This window comes from Mustela lutreola, chromosome 3 (assembly GCF_030435805.1).
Source record: "Mustela lutreola isolate mMusLut2 chromosome 3, mMusLut2.pri, whole genome shotgun sequence".
In the NCBI taxonomy this organism is placed as follows: Eukaryota; Metazoa; Chordata; class Mammalia; order Carnivora; family Mustelidae; genus Mustela; species Mustela lutreola.
The window spans coordinates 60,385,816-60,413,685 of NC_081292.1; the positions used below are offsets into that span (position 1 = coordinate 60,385,816).

At 42.6% G+C, this 27,870-nt stretch overlaps 1 protein-coding gene across 1 annotated transcript; it reads right to left on the minus strand.

Moving 5' to 3' along the window:
• Positions 1–26,959, minus strand: RDH10 (retinol dehydrogenase 10). Its single transcript, XM_059166215.1, has 6 exons — positions 26,458–26,959; positions 24,596–24,831; positions 4,794–4,892; positions 3,433–3,578; positions 1,491–1,622; positions 1–1,397 (listed from the first exon to the last, which is right to left on the minus strand). Exons 1-6 carry the CDS (start codon positions 26,744–26,746, stop codon positions 1,274–1,276), a joined length of 1,026 nt encoding a protein of 341 aa, XP_059022198.1. The 5' UTR covers positions 26,747–26,959; the 3' UTR covers positions 1–1,273.
• Positions 26,960–27,870: the final 911 nt, after the last annotated feature.

Genomic DNA, 27,870 nt, shown 5'->3' on the forward strand with positions numbered 1-27,870 from the left:
TAAGTTAATTCTTTAAATTTAATCAGTCCTTTATAAAACTTCCCAATTAATTAGTAAAAGATGGCTTATTTTAATAGCCTTAAACATTGGTTGCTATTTAAACAAGACATTCTAAAAAAAAAAAAAAAGCAATCACATAATAGTTTATAGTAATTTACAAGTGGATGGTATACATTTAGATACAGAGGTAGAAGTCCACTTTAACAACATTTCACTAATACACATTTACCAAATTCAAGGCACAAAATAGTTTGCTTTACAAAAAAATACTGTAAAAATGTCAATTGCTGTTCTACAATGTGAATAACTTTCAAAAGAATCTTTACACCCTTCCAATACGTACTCCACAGAATATGATTTTTCCCCCTCACTAATCATAGTTGGCACAAAAATGGGGACCTTTTTTTTAATGCAGAAGTTCCCATTTTTAGAAACTGTTCCTTTGCAGAGCTGCTATGTATTCTAGATAAAAGTCCATTCAAAGAAATGAAACACAGCAACTTCCTGAGGAAAGGGCACTTTCTGTATGCAGCAAAATTCACAGGTAGAAAATGTATGACCTTTGTGGATAAGTAGGTCTCCAGAGAAATAGAGCTTTAAGGAAAGATTTCAGAGACAAAATTAAAAATTCGGCTAACACTTTAGTCCTTATGACTTTAGGAAAGAGACCTGATCCCGTTACTGTAATAATCAAACATCATTTACTTCAAATTGATGGAGATTTCAAAATTCCTTTTTTAAAAGAGCTGTACACACAAACACCACAAGTAGCCCCATGGGCTTTGCAAAACTGAAACTTAGAAAACATGAGAAAATATAGCACTAGCAGTCCTTGAAGTCGCAAGGGTGTCAATTGGCTAGAGTTTAATTACAAGAATTAATAAACTCTACGGATATTAAAAAAAAAAAAAACAACAACAACCACACAGGTGAAACACACTGTCATTCCCATCTCTAGGCTTTCTGCTCTTTAAGAAAAATAATGGTAGCCTGGAGATGTCACACAGTGCTTGTCTAAAAGATAGGACAGGTTTCAGGGTTCTGCCTCAAAGGACCCTGTTGGCAACAACATAAGCTCACTTCTGCTGATCCTGTTTCCAAGTCTTCTAGTCGGTTAATTTGCACTTCATTTATTTATTTTTTAAAGTTGATTAAAAAAAAAAAAGTCGACGTGGGTTTAGAATCCAGAGACTGTCAGTAATGCTGATGTGTGTCGGACTGAAACACCTGGATCGTCTTCTGATAGAAACGATATTCCGTACAAAAAAGATCCTCAGATGCCATTTTTTGCTTCATTATTGTTTGTGGCTTGTTTTCTCTGAGCAATGAACGGGTACATACACTTGTCTGCTCCTAGGAACCGATACATGCACACAACTGCTTCAAAAGGGAGGATGCTGAAACGAGAAAGGGGTCTGTTAGCAAAGTGCGCACTGGCTGGCGGTAGGTCCTGGGGAAGGCCCAACCCAGGAGGGAACCCGCACAGTTACCTCTTCATGAAAGTCACGATGTACATGAGGCGGGGGGTGCAGATCATGGGCTGGTCCGTGAGGATGGCCTTCATGGCCTGCTTCACACAGTAATCAGGCTTCAGCGGGGGCAGAAAAGGCTCAATTTCTTTCCTGAAAGTTAAATAGTCACAAAATGAAATGAAGAATTAACACAAAGCAGGGAAGACTCAGGGAAGACAAAGCAGGAATAGACATCCAACCATTACCAGCGAGGTTATCTAAGTGTCAGGATCCCAGACCCATTTTGTTCCCTGCATTGTGTTTTTTCTGTATTTTCCAAATTTTCCTACTCTGAATATATTTTATTTGCATTGTCTAGAAAACAGGTTAAAAAAAAGAAAGCAAAATTGGTCTGCTCTTCTGTAAAGTGAGATAATGTTTTAAAAATGTATTTCACATTATTTTTCTATTATTTTATTTATTATTATTATTTTTTAAAGATTTTATTTATTTATTTGCCAGACAGAGATCACAAGTAGGCAGAGAAGCAGGCAGAGAGAGAGGAAGGGAAGCAGACTCCCCACCAAGCAGAGAGCCTGATGTGGGGCTCGATCCCAGGACCCTAAGATCATGATCCGAGCCAAAGGCAGAGGCTTTAACCCACTGAGCCACCCAGGCGCCCCTCTATTTTTTTTAATAGAAAAGAAGAGGACATTTGGCATAACAAACAGTAAACCCAAACACAACGCCAAACTTTTAGTGCTAAGCGTTGTTAGAATGATGGTGTGTAACACTGGCATAAATTTTCTGAGTGAAATAAGTCAGCTGTATACTTTCCTGGATGCCCCAAGAGGGAAAACCAAGGCATTTTCTCTCAGGGGTCTCTGAAATGAAGAGTATATAGACAATCCTACCTTCAGCTGAATTCATTACACGACACACTGACATAACCTAATAGTATAATTTATGCCTTTCACTTTCCATTGTCCCACCACAGCTTTGGACACCTGCCATGATGCTAAATAGGAAACAGCTAAATAGGAAACAGGGCTCCTTAGACCCTAGGCAATTGGTTCCTAAGTATATGAGATGAAAGAAAAACACACACACACACACACACACACACACACACGTCTGCATGCTCGGGAAAAGAGGCAGAGCTCGAGTCCATTCCCAGTCCAGACGTAGAGTCAGCCGGACAATGGAATAACTCAAATCAAGCTCCACCTACTTTACAGCGTGGCCAGCTTCGGGATGTGTTCAGAATGGCCCTGAACAACGGGGAACTGGTTCGGTTATCTTCCCTTGCCGTTCAAACTCATCCAAGCAAAGAATCTCAAAGTAAGCATGTCTTTACAAGTATCCTTTTAACGATTCGTGGTTTTGTTTACTCTGCTAGTTCAAGTCAGACGTGGCCTGACATTTATATTCCCACATGCCTCCTTTCAAAGTGTGTGGGTATTTTATTTTGTTTTTAGTAAATCGAAATAGTTCTTCTCATTCTTTTAATAAGTGAATCTGCCTACGTATACTCTGCAAAAAGAAAGCTCCCAAATCTGGAGGGCAATATTCAAAGGTCTTTTTAGAAGAAAGGCTTACTCTTTTGTGATAGTCACATTGTTTCATATCCAAATCAAAGTCACATTCATTTACCAACACCAATACCAAAGAAACAAAATAACTCCTAAGGAAGTAGCTTCCAAGGGAGACCCCGGGGTATTTATGTTTCCTCCTTTGAAGGTACAGAGAGGCCACTTCCTGTCTGATGCTTCAGACTTCCTCGCGTTAGTATCAGTGCGGTATCAGAACCTCGCTTGTTAATCTTATTTACCTGAATTTTACAAACCTTGACCAATGAATTAACAGGTTTAGTTGTCAAATGATAGTTAAGATGCAAGGTCTAATTCCACATATTCCTCCAAGATGGGAAAAAAAGCGCTTCAAAAAAAGTTTATCAGTAATAAGACAGGTTTTTACTTACCTGATTCGGCAGCCTCGGAACATGCCCGTGTCTACAAGGTAAGGGCAAACCAACGTTGTTTTAATTCCATCCTTTTCAGCAGCCTTTAACTCATGGCTCAGGGATTCGTGAAAACCCACCACTCCAAATTTACTGGCACAATAATCCTGAGTTAGAGAGAGAACAGAAACACTAAGTATGTGCACAGATCCCACACCACACTGACCAAACCAGAGCTTCCCTGATCCTAGTACTCTGGTTACATGTTTGATACAGAAGGTTACAGGTGACTAAGCAAAGAAAAGGAAAGCATTTTCAAAGACAGATATCTGATGTGGTTCAGTGCAGAAATAATATTTTCAAAGCAACAGCAGAAACAGACGAACACTTTTTGCCACATCGACCGAGTATCATATTACTTTGGGGAAGTTACCACAAAGGAATTCTATAAAAGCTAACAAGCGGGAGCTAAAAATGGAGAGAGGTTCACTTTGAAGTGTCTGGAAAATTTACAAATGGTCTCTTGTTCAGTAAAGGAGAATGAAAATCCAGTTTGTCTAATTAACGCCAGGAGAGCAAAGGTGAACCTAGCTTAGGTTATAGGTTGCTAGGATCCAGTTTTCTCTTTAGGGTAAAGTGAAAATGGAAATGGTAAGTACACCTTGTAAACGTAAGCCAGACTTTAGTCTAAGAACACATGGTACAGAAAGTTCTTATCCCTTACCCCACCTTAGATGTAGGAATGGAATTGCAGAATGTGGAAGCCATTTAGTCTGTGTCCTTTTGTGTATTTGCATGGGGATGAGGTTTTCAGTTTTATGCTGGAGGCACCAGAGGACAAACAGAACGATACACATACAAACACCTTATTTTTGGAATATGGTGAAGAATGGGGTTGATTAAGCCCAGTTCTGCAAACTTAACAAAGCCAGACACCTCACATCTGCCATAACCATCTCCTCTGATGAATGGATACAAACAGTTCGCTTTTGGCAAGTCGACCCAAACAGGATGTCAAGCTCTGGCCTCACGTGTCTGTTTCCCAGGGCACTGCCACTGCCCTCCACGGTTTCATTCTTGACCCTGTGCCTCCCCACGACCATCAAGCAAAACTGCTAATGAAAATGGGGCATAGCGAGGGCCAGTCCACCTACTTTTCCTGCTGCTGTGGCTGTCAAGCTAGGGTAAGTGATTTTATGGCGGAAGATACTAGAGGTGCACTCCCAACAGCTGGCCCTGGTTACTAACATTCCACACACGGCACACAGGTGGAACAGAGTGCTTTCACGAACGTGTGGGCGGCAGTACTCTTTGGAGGATTTCGGTGTACACATCACGAGATACACCGACTGACTGAAGGAAATGCTTTATATCTCACAAACCTCAACTCCGGCAGTACTGAACAATCCCAAGGAACTTGCAACTGTCACAATATGACCATGATTAATCTCCAGCATGGTAGGAAGGAAAGCCTTTGTGGTCTGAAAGAAGAGTAGAGTCAAGGATTAGAACAGACACTGTGAATTTCATTTACAAACCAATCCTACGCTATGTTCTAGCCACATGATAAAATCAGTTTTACCCACATAATGGTACATTTTCCGACTTGTTTCAAGATCTTATACATTTACTAAAAGAGTAGATCCTCTGAGTGTCTGGTTAGCATAACACCGTATCATCGGTGTGGCAGGCCTATTAGAAGCCGTGACCAACCAGACTTGTAACACAAGAGCTTTTGGGGACAAGCGCCAGAGATGAAAAGAAAGCCATCAGTCGAAGGCTCTTTATCACCTTTCAAGTGATAGTTATCTGCTAATCTAAACTACTCCCAGGTCAGGGATCTTTTCATGCTCCTGACACTTTAACACAGCTATCTCACCGGCTGTGAGGGACCTCCAGCTTACCCGGGATTAAGTGCCTTGCATTAATGTCTACCTTACAGCTAGGTCTAAACAGGAAGGGACCTGCGAATGAAGAGATCTTCCAGCATCATCTTCCAGCATCCAAAGCTTCACCAAAGCGCACTAGCAGGAGGTAAAGTATTTCAGGATGTAAAAATGCAAGATAAAAGTACAGGATGCTCATCATGAGAAATGTGTCCTGTGCTAACCCGACAGGAGCTTACAGCATTCTAAATGACCACATTCCCCTGGGGGGCTTACAGGGCAGTGACTTGTCCACAGAAGCAGGTGACCCGCCACTCAGTGTAGCTAAGCACGTGACACTTACAAGGCAATAGACCCAGGTACTGATTTCTTATTCACTAAACTCTTTCTTCCCCCTCTGGCTCTTTTGCCTTCAAGACACAAGGCTGTATTTAAAAAAAAAAAAAAAAAATTACTTCAAATTGCTTAAGATGATCTATTAACTACTCTACCAGGCTCCCAACAGTTTTATAATCTGCTTCTTAAAAGAAAGCAGCAAAGAGCAATCTGTCTACTGTTGAGTTATATCCCACTGCCAACACAGCTTCCCCATGATTTATGAAGTTAAAAGAACCCAAACAATACACAGTGGACTTAAAGGAGACTTGCATACCCTTTTCTGAGGATTTCCTGAGGGATCACTGAATTTTTGCATAAATATCTAATTTGTTACAATAACTTTTGCACGTACAAGATCAAAAACAGTCATTCCATTTCTTTTGAAGTTTCTCTGCATTCCAATCCATGATGCACACAGATGCCAGATGAATGGCTGCGAAGTATCCCAAGGTCTTCCACAGTCTGACTCCTGACCATCATGCAATGACCCCCCCCCCACCCCAACTCATACCCTTTGTCTGGGTTCCCTCACTGTGGTCCCCCAGAGCACACTTATTCTCACCCACCAGGTTTTACCTGTGAACTCATCTCCTCTCTGACAATCTACTTCCCACGTAATTTGAAGTATAATATTAATCACATGTTTACAAAGCCTCCTGCGCTTTTCAACATGCATATGTCACAAGAGCTTCCAAATAATTCTCTACTGAAGGTGTGGAGCCTTTATATCATTCTGCACCACCTTGACTTTGTTTGTATTTCTTTAAGACATATGGTCAGGACCGTTCCCTGTAACATACAATTCCATGTTTTGAGATATTTTGATTGTTTTAGATGTATTTGCCTGGCTGCCTCAGACTAAGCTGGAGGACACTGATTCTTCTTTCAAAGATCGTGGGAGAACTATCGCCCTGTGATGGGGACAGTGGAGGAGTGAATGTGAACAATGTTCCTGTGAACTTCAGAGACCGGGCTTGCTGCTGGATGGAAGAGAGACACACGTTCAGCCGGATTTTACTTCTTTGCAGCAGTAAGTGGGAATGGTTAGGGTAGTTAGGAAGAGTAATTATTATTTTGGTGTGCTTGGTAGCCAAAAAAGGCAACACCTGGCCCTTCGGGTGACTGCTTATATGTTCAATTTTTGGCTCTCCGGCTTATATATGGCTATCATATCACAGAACTGCAATAAGGTAATATCATAAAGAAAGATATACATTCCAATCTAAATAACAAAACATATCTTTAAGTAACCAAGTCTGTAAGGCTTCTTTTAAGTAGCTGGTTATGATTGTTCCCAGATTAGTTAGAAAAATATAAAATGTGTTCGTGATGCGACTCAGAGAGCATTTCTCAGTATTCAAAGTTTGCCTAGTCTTGGAAGACAGGGATAGATTTAGTACAAAGGATCCTACTGTTAAGTTCTTAAGTGAGGAGTCTCAATATTAAATCCTAAGAAATTACACACAATATACAACACCGGTAAGAATTTGCTGCTTAATCCCTGACCCTGTTTGTTCACATCGCCAGTGACCATTCGCTCTAGCTGGCGGCTGGCCCTGGCTGGAAACACACGGACACCCGAGCGGACTGGCACTAATGACCTCGCCCCCCACCCCGACTCCTGTGCAATGCTGTTGCCTGCAGGTGCTAAATGACTAATCCAGATCCCCAGCACCACATAAAGGTAGGTGATAGAAGATTAACAAGTTCCTAGCTGTTTTTTAAGTTTAATTTGTTGCATGGTTCTGAAACTGATTAATGACCCCTCCCCTTGTCCTGAAATTAGTCTGTGGTATTAACTTCCTCCTTCAGCGATTATTTCTTGAACATCTATTACATGCAGGTACTGTTTAATGATGTGGCCAAGCAATGATGGCTAGAATGGGAGCTGGTTTTGTGACTGTCTCTATGCAGAATTCACACTTCCCAGCACTGAACCCTGTTAAATCAGTGTATCCAGTATAAGAGCTCTAGTTTATGCACAGGGTGCTCTGGCTGCGTGTTCTAAAAACTGTGACTTGGGCTTGCTTTCCTCACCTCCTTGCTCTCCTTCCAAGTAGTCTGGAGGGACATTCAAGCTACTGGTTTTGTATTAGAAAGAAAAAGAGAAACAAAAGAATCTAAATATGGGGACGCCTGGGTGGCTCAGTTGGTTAAGCGGCTGCCTTCGGCTCAGGTCATGATCCCAGCATCCTGGGATCGAGTCCCGCATCGGGCTCCTTGCTCGGCAGGGAGCCTGCTTCTCCCTCTGCCTCTGTCTGCCTGTGCTCACTCGCTCGCTCTCCCTCTATGCCTGACAAATAAATAAATAAAATCTTTAAAAAAAAAAAAAAAAGAATCTAAATATGGCTAAGTGACCAAAATCTTCCCCAACTGTGGGTTGTAAACATTTTTCAGCGAAATATGCTTCACTTTGAGTAACTAGTAGACTGTGACACAGGTTTGCTTTAATATAAAGCTTTCTGCAGAGAGGAAGAATTAAAAAAAAAAAAAAGGTGGCAGGTCAGTGTCTAGTTTAAAATATGTGATTTCTGTGCATAATCAGGGACAAACACAGCCTGCTGTACAAATTAAATCCAATGTCTCCTTGCATTTTCTCCATCCTAAGACAAAGGCCTATTTTCTTCATTTAGGAAGCATACCGATCATAGGTCTAATACTACAATCACAACAACTGCTATCAATGTTGAGCACAACCAACAAGGTTCAGGAAATTGGGAGGTGAAAAAAGCTATCCAAGGCCAGGGTCAGGCAGGGAACCCAGACTCGTCTTCCAAAGCTGGGCTCAAACACTCAGCTCCCATGTGCCAGGCAAAGGCAAGCCTGGGATAAGAGCATTCACATCAGGACCATTGGTTTTTTTGTTTGTTTGTTTGTTTTTTTAAACTTGGGGTTTCAGGGCTCATGCTGGAGCCTGATCCATGTGACTGAGCACGAAGGCTGTTAATCATTTTCCTTTGCTGCCCGAATGGAGGCAAGCAATTACTGTTCGTGCCTTATTTCCACAGCCCAAGTCCTGCCTAATGTCTGCGGCACATTACCAAATAAACTTTGATCAACACTAATTCTATCCCTTACTTTACAGGGAAAATGCTGTAAATGAGTGGCTAGAAAGCATCATATTTTCAGGAATCTTCCCAAGTAACCTGACTAGTTTTCTTTTCTAATTACTCTTGCCCTCAACAGTCTGGTAGATGACATCTGAGATACAGCATATTCTGTCCCTGACACAGTTTGACAGCACAAAGAAATCTGGCACTTTGCAATGAATTATTAATGCGCACAAATATTGTAACATGTACGAGATGGGGACCAGTGAAAGGTGAAGTGTTAGTTGCCATGACACCAGTCAGTTCAAGCTAAGGTTCATGATCTTTAACTTTGTCTCAAAGAGTCATTAAAGGAACATCAAGGGCAAATCTGAGAGTACACCCAAATGGCTTAAGTATAAATCCTCGCGTGTGCCGCCATTAGTGAATCTGAAAGAGGAAACTCAAGATCACTGACTGAACACCTGGACTGCTGTGTCGTCCCCACTATAAGGAAGGATTACTTGGATCATAAGTGACCACTTAGTACAAGGATGTCTAAAGTATGGAGTTTGGTGGCTGGCAAGGTTAGTTAGATGCTTAACCTGAGCCAGAGAAGTACTCCATCGCTATGTCTTTTTGTTCAAATGTCTGTGAAACAGAGGAAGCCTTGTAGTTCTTCTTCAGGAAGAGACGGCTGACTCTTGATCTCAGAGTCAGCAACCCATATGCACTAACTGGTATGGCCAGTGGGAGAATTTGAAGTTGGAATGGACCTAGGGATCATTTTATCTGGAAAAAGAGAACATCTCAATAATGAACTCTGGCTAAAAAGTGTGGAGATGGACCTTTGCACACCCACGAGTAATTTTATCACAAGACTCCAATACCATAATCGGCCGGCCACCAGCTGACAGGGTTGCTATGTGACTAAATAGAAAAAAAGGAGTGGGGGAAGGACATTGTCAAGGACCCTGATGTTCTTATGAAACATACTTAAGTCTAATGTCACTATAGCTCCTCAGGGTTCCTCTTCAAAGCCCTGGGCACTTTGAAAGATAACTGTAAAGGTCATATTTATAATATAAACAAGAATTTCTGAAACAGAAGTGTGACTGGACATAGACATGACATGTTCTATCTCGAGAAATCTTTGAATGTTAGGTTTACGCCAAATTAACTTCCAACAGTTGTAAACCCCCAGATCATTCTCTGTGCTCTTAATGACACACTGGGATGCAGGGCCTGCAGCTGCACTGTCAGGGCTAATTAGCCGAAAGTTAAACAAAAGAGAATGTGAAGAAATGTGGTATCCGGCAAAGTCTGGCTTTTGAAATGTTCAAGACTGATGACACTTTAAAGGTGTAGCTAAAACACCCTGAATGTGTTCTCTGTATTTGTAAGCGATTCCACGTTAATGGACACACGAAAAAGCCATGTTAATTTCTTGAAGAAAAAGGCCACATACTGTATTGTTGTGTGTTTGCATAACTGTCTTCTGGTCAATTCCAGAAAAGCCATCTTTTAAAAAGAATCCTTTAAAAATGTTTCTCTCTCATTTGAACACCCAAGAAACAGGTGATTTTGGTTTCTAAGGAGGGCCAGAAATCACATTATGATGGGAAAAGGATTAACACCATCAGCACATACATAATTGTTTTCTGATGTATAAGGATTTTCAGAATCTCCAAATAACAGTAGTATATAAACAATTTGAGGGAAAAAACCCCAAACCGAAAACAACAATTAAGACTCCACTGAACAAAGAACATATAACTGGACATCCTCTTAGCACCTCTCCAGGTGGTCCAACAATTCTAGTTGGTGTTTTGCTCCTTCTGCCTCCGTTGCTACCAGAGTAACTTATCTTTATAGAATCACAAAGGAACATACTGCTTATTTACAAGGCTAAAATGACATCTGGTGGCACTCTTCTCTGAACACTAAGTCACTGCTCCTGGAAAACTGGGATTTAATTTAGTACAAACTGTCGAAGGAGCTGTGCAAATACAGAGAACGGTGTCAAAAAGGTGAGGAGGAGAAATCGCTAGCATGTTTAAAGATGGTAAAATGGTGACATACCCCCACAAGCTATCCCGGGAAAGGAACGTATGGCTAAATAAATACTCCTAATTCTGTAGATCTAAAGGTTATCTGCTTAGTAAACACACTGACTGTCAAATTTAAGAAATTTCACTTTGATGCCAGAACGTGATAGTTAAAATTTTTCACTATAAAATTATCTTTAATTAGGAATTAAAAACTAAATCTATACATGCTAACAAGATACTGACTTGAAGTATTTTAGTTGGGTTTGACAGCACAAATTCGGAAATTCATGGAACTGAATGACAGCTTTTTCCCCTTTTCTCCTAGTTGGGTGTGTTTGTAGAGACGGAAAATTCTCCCAACAAATCATGCAACAGAGCCCCCAAGACAGTAAAGCCTGGAACTGCTCCCTCAGACTTCACAAAATGTTCATCAAAGTCTCTTAGCAGCTTGACACACACCACTCTGTCTTTAGTCACCTAGAAGAAACTAAAGAGTGTGTCCTAGCTCCCGAGTTCTTACCAATGTGACATCTACCATGCTTCTATTATTTTGAGGCTACAGGGATTAGTTTAACATTTGAAGGCATCAGCAGTTAATGCTTAACACACATGCACTAGTACACTCCTCCAGTTGCCCTGCAACCAAGAAGCTAATAAAAGAGTGAGGCTTTTCAAATGAACACCTAGATGATGACACCATTAGTTATTCAGCAAAAATAAATGCTTTATTAACTTGCCTTCCCACTGCTAAAGCACAGGATGAATCTAGCCCAAGGCAGCCACTCAGACACCAACATTCCCTTGCGTTTTAGAGTTTGCTATGCAGAAATACTGGAAAGGAGGTGACTTAAAACTCAATCTGTCTGGAAAGGACACTGGTTTTTGGAGTCCAAAAACCACATGGTCCCAGCTGCCAATCAACTGTCCATCCTTGTTACTTGACCTCTTTGAGTCCTGATTTTTAACTCATCTGTGAGACAAAAAGAGGAGGTTCTCCATTTGTTCAAAAATGTTACGACGACTTATGTCCAATAATTCTTTCTTAGATTCCTACCACGCATTGGAAATACAAGTTGTAACACTGTGGTGTACCTTGCATAAGACTCTCATAAATGACTCAGCAAGGTGTCAGTTCCATTAGTACAGAGGCCAGCAGCTGGTGAGCAGTAAAAATCTGTTCATTAAACATTTATATGATGTCATGACTGTGCCTCTTAAAATAATGTAACTTGAATTTATGCCTCTTACATATTAATGAAATTACATATTCTCTGCAAAATAATCGTTTTTCTGTGTTTCATTTGAGTTCACAGAAGCTCAGAATGTTGAAGGAAACTGAATGCTGAACACAGTTTTTGAAGTGCTATTTTCCTGGACCCTCCCCCTGGCTGAGTCCTAGATGATCAAAGTAGTGTTCCATGATCTCCTTCAAGCTCAGGGTCCTTTCCCTATTTAATAATGCTTTATAGAATAATGAAATAACCCATAAAATTGCAGCCAAATAGTCTGCTAAACAACACTTTGTCATTAATCCCTTTGCTTTGCCCCAGACTCAAATCACATCTCAGAAACTGTAATAAAGACAGATCTTCCAAAGGGCAGAGGCTTCGGTTCTGCTCCAGTGACTAGTAACCGCTTCCGTGAGGCATAAACACTGCACACAGGCTCGGCCACTGCTCAGGCTATCCGAAGGGGCAGGACTCCTTTGTCCCTCCTGCCCCCATTCCAACAGCTTTACCCAACAATGTCCTCAGGATCACCTTCCAACATCCTTTGTATTTCATATGTCTAAATAGAGTAACTTCTCCCTCGCTTCCTCGTTTGCTTACTGCGGAGTCTTTAAAAAACTAAAATCTTTACCTAAATGAAATATAAAGATAAAGATATAATCAAGAGGTTACTCCTGAAAACTTATTTTATTCTTAAGCTTGCATGGTAGCAACACAGGATTTACTCCTTATATAGGAGTCTAAGGGGTACCTATATTGTATCAGGCACTGTTAAAGAGAAAGCTTTGTGAACCTCTGAAAGAAATGCACGGTAGCAAATCAAGTTCCATACAGTCCAGTGATGATTTTTTCTAAGCTTTAGTTCTTGTTTTGTAAGAACTTTTCTAAGTTCTTGTAATGTAATGATTATTTTTCTAGGTTTGGAAAGCATCCTGGGCTTTTTAAAAAAACTTCACAACTTAAATTTGGGCTCAAAAGCCCATCAGCTTTAGGTTATATGTTCATGCCTTTGAACTACCACTCCACAACGAAATTAAGAAATATCTTAAAAGGGTAATAATTGCTGATTCGGAGAAGAAGACTAAAGTGGATTAAAAGACAGCAGTAATCACTTGTCAATCACAATTCTGGCTAACCCACCTAAAACATTATTAAATTGTGAAAACTATAAAGGAAGACTTCCCCTTAGGTATCACAAGTGGATGAGACACCATGCTCTCCGTCAGTCAACACTGGAAGCCAATGATACCCCAGGGCCAGGAGTGGAGGAAGGGGTATACACAATAGGCAAGGTGGTAACTCACTTCCTGGGTGGGAAGAATGTATCTCTTCCCTGAAAGGTCTTGACTTTCTTTCATGATGCTTATGGCTTTGGAAACTCCATTCCGGGCACAGTCACCAAGGGGAATGGTGAGCAAGCTAGCACCTGTACCCTTCCTTTTTTGACACTGGACCGGAATCCAAACAAAATAAATAAATAAATAAACATAGACTAGGATTGGAACAGAGTGTGTGGTCTGGCATTTTTCTTGTCTACGAGATTCCTAAAGGGCTGATTAGCTCAGGAAAGAAAAACAAGAAGGCCGCAGGAAGGAGAATACTGAGAAAGTGGAAAGGAAAATGCACATTCAAGACCAGTTCCTCTTCAAAATGTGATGTGCCAGAGAACCACCTGGGATCTGGAATCAAATACAGATTTTGATCCAGTAGGTCTGGGAGGGGGCCTGAGAGTCCGCTTCCCTAACGTGTAGCCTGCCAGGTGCTGCTGCTGTCACCACTGCCCTGAAATGCAGGCTGAGTACAAGGTTCTAGGGTGACCTGGGGAATCCACTTTAAACCTCAAGTGGCTTCAGATCAATTTCTCCTAGAAGCTCAGCAAAACTGCAAGATTTCACTACCCTTTAGCCTACCGGTGTTCTCTGAACCAGGATATCAGAGGCTGGGAAGCCCCACTCTTCACTCCCCACACCGTTTCGCCAACAATGTTTTTAAGATAAGGTTGGTTCAAACCAAACAAGCTTGCCCAGAGCCTTCTACAGACAACTATGAGAGCATTTACAGACGGCTTCTCTGTGTATTTGCCGTGGATCCATTTTCAGCACCAGCAAGGCCCTCTGCTGTCATTTGAATGCTTGTGTCGCCACAATTCATGTTGAAATCTAATGCTCATTGTGATGGTGTTAGAAGGGGGGGCCTTTGGGAGCCCTCAGGAATGGGATCAGCGCTCTTTGCCCCAGAGGGATCCCTCACCCCTTCTGCCGTGTGAGGTTTCAGCAGACAGCTGTCTACCAACCAAGTAGGTCCTCCCTAGAGACCGAATCTGCTTGGCACCCTCATCTTCTGGAACTTCCAACCTCCAGAATAGTGAGACATAAATTTCTCTTGTCAGTAACGCACCCAGTGTCTGGCATTCTGTTCCAACAGTGTAAAGGGACTAAGTCACCCCCATAGCCATTAGAACAAGCTCACAAACACAGACAGAGAAGGCGTCAAAGTCCTCTCCCCACATCCACAGAGGTTTTGAAGGCTCGGCTTTCAAGACAAGGTCTTTCAGCCTTTACCTGTTTCGTTTTTCTCATTTAACTTTCTGAAAATTTCATGCTTTGGTAAGCCTGTGAGGAAATCACACCTAGGAAAAAAATTAGCCCTTTACAAATCAGATGCTTGGGTTGTAAGTCTGGATGCCATCAACTGGGCAAAACTGCCTCATTTTGAAAATCCGTGATTAGCATTTCTAAAATGCAAAGCTTATGGAGTTTTCTGGAATTCTAATCCCTTAAGATTATTATGTAACAGAATAAAGCTTTTACATTTTCTAGGAGATAAGCTTTAAAAAAAATCACAACAAAAACCAAAAAACTAAAACCATCCTGTTACTGACATTTTGGCACCAAGTGTTAATAGAAATTTGCGCAGCCAAATCTTGTTGAAGTGCTGTGTTTATTCACTACTTTTTGTGTCCAGCTTCTCAGTGCTGACATGTGAATTAGGAAAAGCAAGGAAGCTAAGTGACCAAGAATATCCTACAGTCATCTCAATGAAGTAACCATCTCAGATGTGAACCATGGAAAATTACAGAAATAGCACAGAAAAACACTTGAACTGGCCTTTAGTAATAAAATTCTAGTGTAGTATTGGTTCTTTGGTCTAGAATTTCACATTCTTGTATAATTTATAGAGCAAACTTTCTGAAGCTAGGGTCCATTAGTCATTGTTAAATGAACTATGCTAGTTAAAAAAAAAAAAAAAAAATCAACATTTGAAGGTGGATTCTTTCATTATACCAAAGGGCAAAAGCATAAGTGACTCACAGGAAAATCTACTAGCTTTGAACAAGTAGCTCGGGTGAGTATTTGTAGAGATTCTAAACTAAAGTCCTAGGATGAGGGACTGAATCCTAGCTTCTTCTTTCCCCAGGGGTGACCTTAGGCAATTCCTATAACCTCTCTCATTTGTTTCCTCATCCATAAAAATGGGGATAATGGCTCTACTTAATTCAGAGTTGCTTTGAGGCTCAAATGAGAGAAGAGTGTTTATGAAAGGGTCTGTAAAATTTAAGTGCTATATAAAAGTACTGGTAAATGCACTCCAGGCTCATTAAGCATATATTTATAGGCTCTTTTGGTTATAAGTGCTATCTATTTTTCGTTATGTTGTTTCTTCAAGTTCCTGCAATTCCTGGTTCTTCTTTTGTATGGCTCCCAGGCCTCCCTGCCCTCCAGGCAGCACCAGACCACGCTTCCGGCAGAAACCCACTACCTGACCACCAGAAGCGGCCTCAAAAACCATAGTGCTGAGCATCTGCTTCAGCTGCCCCGACCCCTTTCACCCAGAATCCTAGACGATGCTGGGAAACAAAAACGCTTTCCGTGACACCTCTTCTCTAATCCCTCCTTTAGTCCTCTTTCACTAGGAGTAGACAACAGTGATTTTAAAAAGATAAATTAATAACGCTTGGCAGAGAAAAGTCTGGCAGACATAATACTAAAAGCTGGTACAGAACTATTTTAAGATAATTTATTTGACCTGGTATTTCTTTTTTCCAAGAGACTGTAGAACTATCCCATTTTTAAAAATCCTTGAGAAATCAGTAGGGGGCAGTACGTTAAGTGCAATTTGCAGGTGGGAAAATTCAGGCTTTGAATTTTAAGTTTCACTTGTCCTCAAAATACCCATGTGCTTACATAAGTTACACCACAAATATTTTCCCAGTTACAGTGATTTGGGAAGTGTTATTTTGAGCCCCATTGTTTAGAATAACACCAAGGAGCTGAACCTTGTTAATATTTAAAGATTCCAGTACCAAGCTATTTGAAAGAAAGGCAAGAAATTCACATTTTATGCAAGTAGCAAATGAGAAACACTACAGTTTCCCCAAACCAATAAACAAAAAAGCCTACAACCAAAAAAACAAAAACAAAAACAAAACAAAAACAAAACCACACAATGACAACAAAAAACAACCTTTAAAACCTTAACACAGTTGCCATCTTTCACACATAACTTTTTTTGATCCTTGAAAGTTTCACAGACCAAGTAATGTTTTGTTTCCGAATGTGAACTCATTGTAAGTGGCTTGTCAGTTGGGCTAATTTGACAGCACTCAAGGTTGCGGCAGTAATTGCCCTCACTTGTTAAATATTCTAGCAGCATTTGCTGCAGTGTTGAAAGTTTTATGATCATTATGAGGGGATATTCAATTTTTCCCCGTGGTTCACTTAATTTTAGTTTCAGAGCATTTAGGAAAATGGTCCCTGACAGGTGTGAACTTGAGTTTTTAAGAGAATTGACAAATAAAGTAAAAAGAAAAAGGAATTCAAGAAAGGGCCATGCTGGGTAAGATCAAGTAAACGGTGTTAGCATTCCTCGTGTTTAAAGGCATACCCTCCAGTGCTGGGATGGTGTAAGCCTGCAAACCCAGGCGGACGGGGACTGACTGGCTGGCCAAATGTGTCAGGGTAATCGTGATTAAATCCCAAGGCCATGCTCTGACAACCTTTACTCTGCTCAGCGGTATCTTAACAGTGTTAGGTCACAACACAGGGAACTTCGCTAAGGCTGCCCTACCACACGATTGGCTGTATGCTCTACCTGTCTACTTGGTATTTTCAAAGAAAGAATTACAAGATTCCATCCTCTGGGTTAATTTCCCATTATGCTTACAAAAGAGGTCGCAGCCTAAAAGGAACTTCTTAGGTCAGTTAACAGAAACTATAAAAAAGGGTTAGTTCTGTGAATAGCTAACTCCTAAGATTAAAAACTTCTAAGATTAAAAAAAAAAAAAAATCACTAATTAAACCGAGAGAGATTAACACACTTTAATCTGATCCCCAGAGTTCCAGGCTCAAAACATTGGATTTAACTCATTCAGTTGATACAGGGAGTAGTTCCCTGTTTTTTAAGGACTATCAGAGTTTGTCATACTCCAAAGATTAGCTACAAAAGGCCCTTTATCTTAGGAAAATTACTGCTTATGAGTGCAGAAGGAAATAAGATACAAATCCACCCTGTCGGGACACCCCCTAGTGGAAATTCAGCATAGTACAATTTGGGGTTCCAAAAACATCCTGGGTATTTGGGACTTAACAGTGTGGCTCAAAAGGGCTTTTTTCAGCCTGTTGGCTATAACTGCACAGAGTCACGAGCCTTATTATTCATTGGGCATTCTAAAACAAGCAAATAAACATGTCATCTACACATCTGTCCATATAGGCCGGTATCTGGATTAAATGGAGGCAAACTGGCTACTTATCATAATTGAATGAGGCTTAATTTTAGTTTCTGAAAGAAACAGAACAGAAAGCTTAGATGAGTCTGTTATTAATATTCCTTAACTAAAGGAGCTTAATAAAAGGGGGGTGTTCCTACATTTTTTTTTAATTTAAATTTTAGCTAGTCAACATACAAGGGGTTTCCTACTTCAAAAAATTATTCTAAGTCCCAAATGAGATTATTAAACTTCAAGTTAACTAAAGTCAATTCACTAGAATTTGCCAAAGATCTTAAAAATCCGAAAATGGCTAGGGTGAAAACAAACCTAAGGGCAGAGAATGAGAGCAGTTACGTGTTTGGCCATGGGCTTGTAGCTCTTCTCTAGGCCCTGTGACCCAATCCTGCAATAAATGGCTGAGGGCCCCACCCAGGGAACATTCCTCCATTCAGCCTTTCTGAAAAAGCTAATCAGTGTTAGCCCAGGTTAAATAACGCCTTCTACTTTGACGTGTCCTATAGATTAATTTCTACTACGTTATCTACAGATAATGGATGAAGTCCTAGATATAGAAATAACAAGGGAGAAAAGACCAAACATCAAATTTGCTTCAAGAAATAGAGATAAATAGCACATAAGCAAGCAAGAGTGGGCCATTCCTTGAACCAGGACTTAAACTACTCTACAAGGACCGCCTCTTTAATCTGTGAAGATACTATTAAGTCAACATGAAAGTATTTTGAATATTTTTTTCCTTCCCAGAAGGAGTAATACATTTTGTTTAAACTATTCATCTGCTTTTGTCTCCCAGTAAGACAGGTCTCAGATGGCGGAACAGCTGAGTGCACAGGGCTCCCTCAGGGGCACAGGGTGTCTAGCCCAGCAGGAGTTTAGGGCTGACCAGGAGACATAATAGGCGATGAATTTGGAAGGCAGGTGGAAATCAGCTTTAGAAGATCTAAGCTGCCATGTTAATGAGCCTGGACTTCATGCTGTGAACAATACAGTCACCCAAAGGTTTGGAGTAGGTTCTTGTCAGCATAGTCCTTAAGCACACACATAGCAAATTCGAGTCTGCTTAGATAATCATAGGTTGAAGAGCAAAATCTGGGAACAGGGAAAGAAGTTCAGACACTCTTTCCAAAGTCCAGACAAGAGGCAACGGAAGCACAGGGGAGGACACAGGACTGGGAAGGAGGAGATCAAAGCACATGGCAGCAACAGAAGAGTCAGGACCCATGAATGTGGGCAGGATGGAGAATTAAAGATACTGCTGATGTTCCCAAACCTGGCCCTGGCCAGACCAGGGGACTAAAGAAGAGGCAAAAGGAGTTAGTTCAGTTTTGAGACTTATTGATTTTAGGAATGAGGGGAACAGCCAAAACAGCTGTGTGAACTTGGGAACTGTCTCAGAAATTAGATGAAGCTACTGAAATAAACAGATTACTCCGCTAGAGTTACAAAGTGAGAAGAGGTTTGAGTATGTAATACTAGTCATTACATCTCAGAAGTAGGGGGGCCAGGAGGCCTTGGGAAGACAGAAGAGAAGCAGGAGAAAGTGGGCTTATCGTGGAAACTAAAAACTGGAATTTAAGAGATGGTTAATAGGATCACATTCTGTAGAAAAATCAAGCTGCACACTGGCAACGAGGGGGAGCACTGCCGTTTCTTCATATGATCTTGGTCACTTAGCAAGTGAAAACCACGTAGTGGTTTTCTAAACCACTGACGTATCTGGACACAGATTCGAACACACATCAAAGATGCTGCAAGGATTTTTATAGGATGGTGCCCTGCTCATACCAGTTATGTAAAGTGACATTTGAACACACCACAGATGTTGATTTCTAGCAGCAATAGAAGCAATTTGGGCCTACCACATAACATACCAAATATAGAAACTCGAGGCTTAAGGGGCACGTGATCTTATTTTGTATTAGGAAGCAAGGCTATGAAATGTTAGGGATAGGAATATGTTAGGGATACAGTCCCAAGTATCCAAGTGATTGCTACCTGAGAGATGTTTTTAAATGGGACCACAAGAATTAATAAGATAAAGTATGCTTACCCCATGTCAATTTACAGTTCAGTTGAAATAAAAAGTCTTTCTGAAGCTCAAACATTTGATTTTTAAGCTTATGATATTTATTTAGCAACAGAAGCCAGTTCTAGTACAGACTTAAAAACTGGCCATGAACTCCAACTTCTTAGTAGCTACCTTAAGATAGGAAAATACTACTTTATAAAATATATTGTATAACAATTCTTAAAATTATGGTTTGAAGGAAGAAGAACTGGCCAAAGAGTTTTATATGAATACTTTAGAAATGATTTTTTAAAAATTCTAAATCTAAGAGACCTCGAACAAAAAACTAGGTTTCTCTAACCAGAGAACAATACAGCACTTGAGATTAAAAACCAGTAAATCAAATAGAAACTTAAACATGAATGATTAGGGACCATTCATGAGATATTAGGTACTACCATAGCACTAATGTCTTTAAGTGCTACATTACTCAGATCTAGCTGGTGGGCTTTTACTTTTCCTGGATGGATTTTAACTAAATAGACTTTAGACATTTGGATATAGATAAATGCCTAATTCAGTAATTAGTATTTTAAAACTGTGAAACCTTTTAAGTTAAGTGGTCTATTAATTAACTACCAATTATCTTGTCTGACTACCATATCAATAGAAGTAAATTACCGACTTGCTATTTGACAGATTTAGCCCTTTACCATGCAAAATTTCTTCAGAACATAAAAGGCCTGAGTTAAATGCTTTTGCTTCCCCCTTTTGGTTAATCAGAGATCAATTTGCTGCTCACGTATAAAGGCCAAGTGCAGCTCTTGGGCCAAAAATGATCTACAGATAAACTCTGTCTTGTAAAAATGGCAGGCTAAGATTCTACTCCTCTTAAAAAATAACAAGTGAAGCAATATTCATGTTCTGAAGAAAATACAGGCTTGCAATTCCTGTATGGAGGCCGACTTGCCGTGTTTCACAGGAGATGAGCAAGGTATTTTCCAGCTTTCGTATCCCATGGAGCCACAGAAAGGGCCTAAGTGAATTGTTGCTAGGATTATGGCAACATTAAGTGCATTGTGTTGCACATGTTCTCCTTGGTCTTGCACTGACCCTGATGAAAATATTGCACAACAGATTATACTGACTGGAGTCTACCCCAAACCTATCACTTCTTGACGGGCGACCAAGAGAAGGTTCCTAGGAGAACTGCTGGTGATAGAAGAATCCTGGAAGTGGGAGCATCACAGCAGACCAGAGGGCTGGGTAGGATAATGCCGAGCACAGCAAAAACTCTCAATGTGCAGGGAAATAAACCGTATGAGGTTCAGAACCAAGAAGGGAATTACAGGTAGGAATGGTTGCCACATATTCAATTTGAGCTTGTTTCCAACTGGGTTATCAACACCGGCCTTCTCAAGTTGCTAGCCTGGCACCCACGAGCAGATTTAATATACTGTAGTAAATGTGAGCACCCGGGTGGGGCAGGGAGAGTGGAAAAGTTATGTAGCAAAACAAAAGGAGATACAAACCATTATGAATGTGAGCCAGCCCCATTTTGAGGTCTCCTCAATCTTGCACAGCATTAGTCAGTCCACCATAAGGCTTACCTTTCGAAATTTCAGCAGACAGGCCCCCGTGAGCATCCCGAGTAGGTGATCTTCTGAATTTTTAAACAGAAGTCTAGCCTATTGAATACTCATTTACTGCATGTTCATTGACTTGTAGGAGTGGAGTCCTATTCTGAGCAGAGGAAAACAAACAGGAAGGACAGAACAAACTGCCCTCAGACAGTTTGCCATCTATTTTGGAATTTCAGGGCACGATGCATAAATAAATAAATAAATAAACCAAAGAGCACATACTATGCCACAAAGGGTGAGAATGAACAGATGCTGCAAGACATTAATGGCAAGAAGAGAGAAAGCTTTAGACAAGCCATTTAACTGCAGCTTCATCAGAAAACACGGGATGGACTCGATGATCTCTAAGGATCCTTGCAGCTCTAATATTAGAAAATGCCAGGAAAAGGGCTGGAATGGGGAGGGAAGATTGTATTAAGAACTTGTGCTAGGCCTTAAAATGTACCGGAATGGAGGAAGAAGGTCTTGAAGGCAGAGGCAGTAGTAGAAGCGATTTTAAGTAGGGGGCCCACAGCTTTTCAGTGGAAGTCCACACGGTTTTCTATCTCATTGCATAGGACTTTAACGCTGGGTCAGGATCAACACACCATTCAGTATTTTATGAAAACAGACAGCAACTGCTACTTACAAGTCTGGCTCAAGACTAATCGTTCAAATGACCAAACGACTCTCTGCTCAGCTGATCTACTTTTAAAATAAAATGTATGGGGCAACTTCTTCTCCCCACCCAGATACAGTAAAAAGACACACTGGTTATTTTCTTTGGAAGGAAAACAGCACATGCTAATATATCTTCAGACAGTTGTCAGACATTTTTGCCTAAGAGGACTACTGGAAGGGAAGCTGAATTCAGGTAGCTCTTACATCATCTAACACCCCCCACCTCCCACCCCACCCCCTGCCAAATCACTGTAAAAATTATAGTAAGCCTTCTTCTAAATTTTAGTTGCTAGATCTCAATTTCTTAAAGGGTTTATAAGGCTCGGCAAGAAGTCAGAAATTCCAACTCTAAAATGAATTTTCTGACTCAATATTGAAAATAAATTCTTAAGTTTAGATGCTTAGGGGAAAAACAGCTGGAGAATTCAGGAGCCTCCCATATTTTAATATGAAGTGACGTCATTACCGTCAAGGCTTCCAAGAACTCCCTAAATTCTGTACTTAAGCAACATCTCAAAGCAAAGTAAGGACTCTGGGAAGGTGGTATGTTCCTCCTTAGTATATGGGTTCAATTCCACAATCCTTCTTCTATTGGAGATTTGATTCAATTTTCTCCTTAGGTTAGAAAGTAGTCTAATGTTAAGGCACAGTTTATCAATTGATGTGCATTTTCAAGGCCAAAGCTATGGATTTTCTGTGTTTAACACACTCTCAATTAGCTCTCATTTTACAGAATGTCTAGCGAAGAGAGGCTGCTTTCCTCTTGAGGTATTTAACTGCAGATTTAAAAGTGTGGTTATGTTTGAAATTTTATTATCTGGCAAAATAATCATACAGAGAAAGCAAGCAAGATGACTAAACTTTAGAGCACAGTATAGGTAAAAGTTTACAGTTCAGAAACCCAGGATCATCTCAATCAAAGGTTATTGGAAAAGAACAGTCCTGGAATTGGCGGTTCACAACTAGCCAGCCTACCAATGGCTGTTTATCTATTTAAAGATGACAAGTTGACCGAGAGCAACTGGAGTTTCTTAGGCCGCTTCATCTTTACCATTCTACTCTGAAAACTACAAGTCCATCTGCAAGTGACATATGTCTTATTTCAAATGGTGGTTGTTTTACTCAGAATTATAAAAACGTAAGATTCTTGATAAACCATAATGCCAAGTTTATTCATTTCTACCGGTCTTTACTCACCTGATCCACTCCCTTGCCACTTGCCACTTGTTCTTATGCACCCCATGGCAGCAAGGACTTTTATTCAGTTCCCCACCCCCAATGCACACAACACACACACACACATACACTCTTTCTCTCACACCTATGCACACGCCCATGTGCACAAGCACACTTAAATCCCGCCAAACTGCATTTGGTAATCTCCTTACTCATTTAAAGCATTCATATGAGTTAGCTCACACCATGTGTGTGTTCATTTCTAGAGGTTTGAAAATGAATTAAATAAAGATCATGTTTTAAAATAAAACATTAAAGTAAGCTTCTTTCAGGATCCGAGAAATGGTCTGATGTTCAAGGAACAACATTTGAATAAGTACTTCTAAAGCCAGATTAAGTTTGTAGGCAGTTGCTAAAAAATTAAGGAGGTTTAATGTGACCTATTTAGAAGAAACAGTTCTTTGTGGTGTTCCATTAGAAGGCTAATCCGCCTATAGAAAATACAAAACGAAATTTCCTATCTCCTTACCCTTTCTTTATTGGCTCTTACATGTCTACAAAAGTAAACGGGCATTACTGTGGGGGGAAAAAGAGAATAAAGAAGGTCCACAGTGCAGAGTTATAGGGGAGAGCTTCACACCTTCCATTACTGAAGTTTAGGTAAAAAAACGGGGATTTGTTAGGTCCCCAGAGCAAGAAGGCCCTCCTTCCCCCTCATCCTTAGATGCTATAGGAGCTCCAATGGCTAGAAGCTGATATGGTTTAAGTCCCTTGTTCCCTCTCACAGTCCTCCTGTCCCTCATATAGGGACTTTGTGGTCCTCGCAGGGTGACCTCTGTTCTCCTAAGAGAGGCATCCTGTAAGCTGAGAAAGTTCTGACATGTACTTTATCAGGACAAGGCCACAGACCCTGTGGATGGTCAATGGATGTTAAGTGACTGCTAGGGTGGCCTGACCACTCCCAGTGGACCACAAATGCTGATCTCAGAATCTCTGGCACTTTCTAAAATGCGGCTGAGCAGTAATTTGGAAGCCTAAACTCTGACTTCAGGAATTCATAAGAACAACCAATGTTTTACAAACTCAACAGAAAGTAAAATAAACAAACCCAGGGTTTTATGCTCCCTCTTGTTATTTTTATGGCAATCTTTCAAAACTAGTTCAAAATGTTCAGTCCTTCACCCTCTTCAGAAAGACTGCATGGGATAGGGTAGAAAATAATTATTTGATAGTAACTGGCAATGCAGTGTAATTCACCACGGGGAGATAACGAATTAGAAAGCAGCTTTGCAGTGAAACAGTACAGGTGTCTTTCAGGCTGGTACTGAAGTCTGCTCCTTCCCAACCTTCTCATTGAGGAGGGCCTAGTAGTAAAAACAAGGATGTTTATATTTACCCAGAAGTGTGCGTGGCAATTGACCATCATGGTTCTCTCAATGAGCTCATCGGGACATTCCAGAAGGTGATGCCCAGAGACCACTCCAGCATTATTGACCAGGACTGAGACCTCGCCGACCTCCTTGCGGACCCTTTCTGCGGTCAGGTAGACATTTTCCCTCTTTCCCACATCACAAGTGTAAGTAAAAACCTGCAAGTTACAGTGGGGCAGAATTTCTTCCTCACCATTTCCAGCTGTCCTCAGAAGTCCAGATGAAGGGGGGAAAATGGAACAGAGAAGGGGGTGGGGGGTGCAAAATGTGAGTCACATGGCAATCAGTAGGACAAAGATCACACAAAACAAAAATACTACAGTGAGCTTCAAATTTCTAACACCCTGAGGCTTGCCAATGACTGAACTTACAGCTGCCTTCCTCCCCCAAAAGTCTTTGGGAATTACAGCAATTTACCGGATAGCTTTGCTTAGGGGAAAATCATGTAATTGTGACAAGCCCGATACAAGTCAGACCTCATGGGAACAGCTTCCTGGAGCTAAAGACACCTGGAAAAAACTGATCTCAGCCCAGAGAGTAACACCCCCCTCCTCCCAAACACAAACACTACACACTCCTCTTTTTTGAGGAACAGTGGCCAGAACCGGCTTTTACTCTTTTAGTACCGGCACACTCAAAATGGAAACTCTCCTTCAGGCTCAAAAATCAAAACTGCAGTTAACAGTTTGAAGTCATCCAAAGCCAAGAAATGAACCTAAAGTTTCTCATGAAAGAACGGAGGTCACTGGTTTGTTCTAACTGGAATAGCTGAGATCTCCCAAGAAGCACCTCACATAAATGAAACTTACAGGTAAATATGCAATTTTACCACATAAGATCTCAATTTAAAAACCAAAATTCTCTTTCCTGGTTTCTGAATACCTTTTCTCTTTTAGGTTTTAGCAGGGAGCACAATAATCTGTATTTGCTACCTCTCCATACCACTGTTGAAAATGTAACATTCTTGACCTTTGATTTTCTAACCTAAAAGGCAGGTGCCAATAGTTTTAGTGAAAAAAATGATCGATATGGGGGAGGGGTGGTGTCTCAAATTAATCTTCTCGGTATAGTTCAATGTTTTATCTGGAAATGAAAAATTTTATCAAAGAGTAAGAGCCATTACCAAATTTCCTAGACCAATATTTATGGTTGGTTATGGTCTCCACTTCGGCTTAAAAAAAAAAAATCTCAGATTCAGGTTATTTAATAAATAAACCGTGAGGCAGATTTCCTGAGGTTATCAAAAACATGAAATACATTTACAATGAGGCTTAAATATTCCAAGCGCTTTGAAAGGTAGGCTATCTTTCAATGAGGCTGAGTATGTAACTAAAGCACTTACTTGTCCCTGGTGAAACAATGTTAATTATTTTCTTGTGGCTAAACTTATAGTGAAATCATCAATGCTGCCCCAGCCTCGGCGATTCAGACCACGGTAATAATATAGATACGTTCATCAGTCGAGTCTGAGAATAACTTCCCAGACACTTCATTGCCCCATCGCAAACCGGAGGGAGGCATTTCTTTAGAATTCAAACCTGTGCTAGCAAGTTCGCTCTGCCTTCGCTATCCTCAGAGGGTTTAGGAAGCCCGACATTCTTCCCCCAGGACCTCTGGGAAGACAAGGGTTCGGCACACCTTCCCCCCCCCCCCTTCTAAGACAGAGGTGACCGTGTTCCTTTCTCACGGGGCAAATTCCACTCGTAGGAGACGAGGGGGTGCTTCTCTTCCTTGCAAGAGGGGCTCACCCAGACAGTGGGGTTTCGGGCCCTCCCGGAGACGCCTCGGGGGGTGGGGAGAGGCTTGATCCCCCGCAGGTCCGAGTTACCTTGCAGCGCCGCGGCGTCGGCCGCCTCCAGGTCGCGGTAGATGTGGCGCACCATGCCCGCCGTCTCCTCGTTGCTCTGGGTGTTGATGTCCCAGAGCACCAGCAGTGCCCGGCGCCGGGCGAACTCGAGCGCGAAGAGGCGGCCCAGGCCGCTGCCGGCGCCCGTGATGAGGCACACCTGGCCCGCCACGCTCTTCTCCTTGGGCCGCACCAGCCAGCGCGCCGCGGCCAGCACGAACGCCCAGAGCACTTTGAAAGTGACCACGAAGAACTCTATCACGATGTTCATCGCGACGCCCGGAACCGCGCACGAGTCCAGCGTCCGCGTCCGCGCCCACCCCGCGCAGGGCAGCCGGGCTCCCGGCCCCCGGGGTGTTTGTCAGAGCCGCCGAGAGCAGAAGGCTGCGCCCCGCGCCCTCCCTCGAGGTGCCCTCCGGGCTGGAGTGCGCGGCGCCGTTCCCTGCTTGCGCGGGGACACTCCCGCCCGGGCTCGGCGCGGTGGCCCCCGGGCTGTGCCCGCCGCGGCAGCCGCCCGGCTCGGCGCCTCCTGCCGGCGGTTGCCTGCCCGTCCAGCAGCGCCCGCCCGGCCGGCCGGTCGGTCCCGCTGCAGCGGCGGTGACAGCCGCGACTTAGGCGGCGCGCGCTGCCCTCATGGCCAAGCCGCCGCCGCCCGAGTGTCCCCGGAGCCGGCGCGGCGGCTCCCTCTCACCCCGGGGGAGGGGCGCGCAGCGGAGACCGCACGGGCCCGCCGGCCGCCGCGGGAGTTGTCAACTTGACCCAAGTTGCGAAAGGGTGGGAGAGTGGGGTGCGGGGCAGCGGGAGCGCCGCGAAGGGGAGACTTGCTCCGCGCAGTCGAGCGCTGCCCAACGGCTTGCAGCTGCCCCCGCGGTCTCGGGTCCCCTGCCCTGCACTCCCCACGGCTGTCAATTGGGCACTGGGCTCCACAGCGCAGCGCCGCTTGCAAGTCGGAGCGCTCCCGGCCGCCTCTGAGCGGGCTCCACGCTCCGCGCTATATAACCCTCGACCGGGAAGAGCCGGCGGCGGCATCGGCCCTCCCTCCGCTCGGCCCTCCCCGCCCCCGGGCGCACCCCGCCCCCGGCCCAGCCCCCCGCCCGCCCGGCGTCCGCCGTCCGCCGAACCGCGGCCGGGCAGCCCCTCTCACATGGCCGTGGCCGCAGCCTCCAGCCCTCGTCGCGCCTCCCTTCGGGACTCACGCCCCCTGCCGTGGGGTGTCCCAGCCTCCGCCTGCCAGGCCTGGCAGTCGGCAGTGTCCAGGCCATCCTCCTTCTGCGGTCCAGTCCGCGCTAGTCCCTATCTCGACACTTTCGTTAAACGTGGGACTCTGGACGGCCCCTCCTGCGATCAGGCGCTGAGGAAGACAGCCCTGCAGGCTGGAGGAGCCGAGAGAAGGAC

Coding starts and splice junctions, on each gene's coding strand:
- RDH10 (XM_059166215.1), bottom strand. CDS start 26,746: ATGAACATCGTGATAGAGTTCTTCGTGGTCACTTTCAAAGTGCTCTGG. Junction 4,893..24,595: donor ATTGCCACGCACACTTCTGG/GTAAATATAAAC, acceptor CTCTTCTTTCAG/ACCACAAAGGCTTTCCTTCC. Junction 3,579..4,793: donor TCAGTACTGCCGGAGTTGAG/GTTTGTGAGATA, acceptor TCTCTAACTCAG/GATTATTGTGCCAGTAAATT.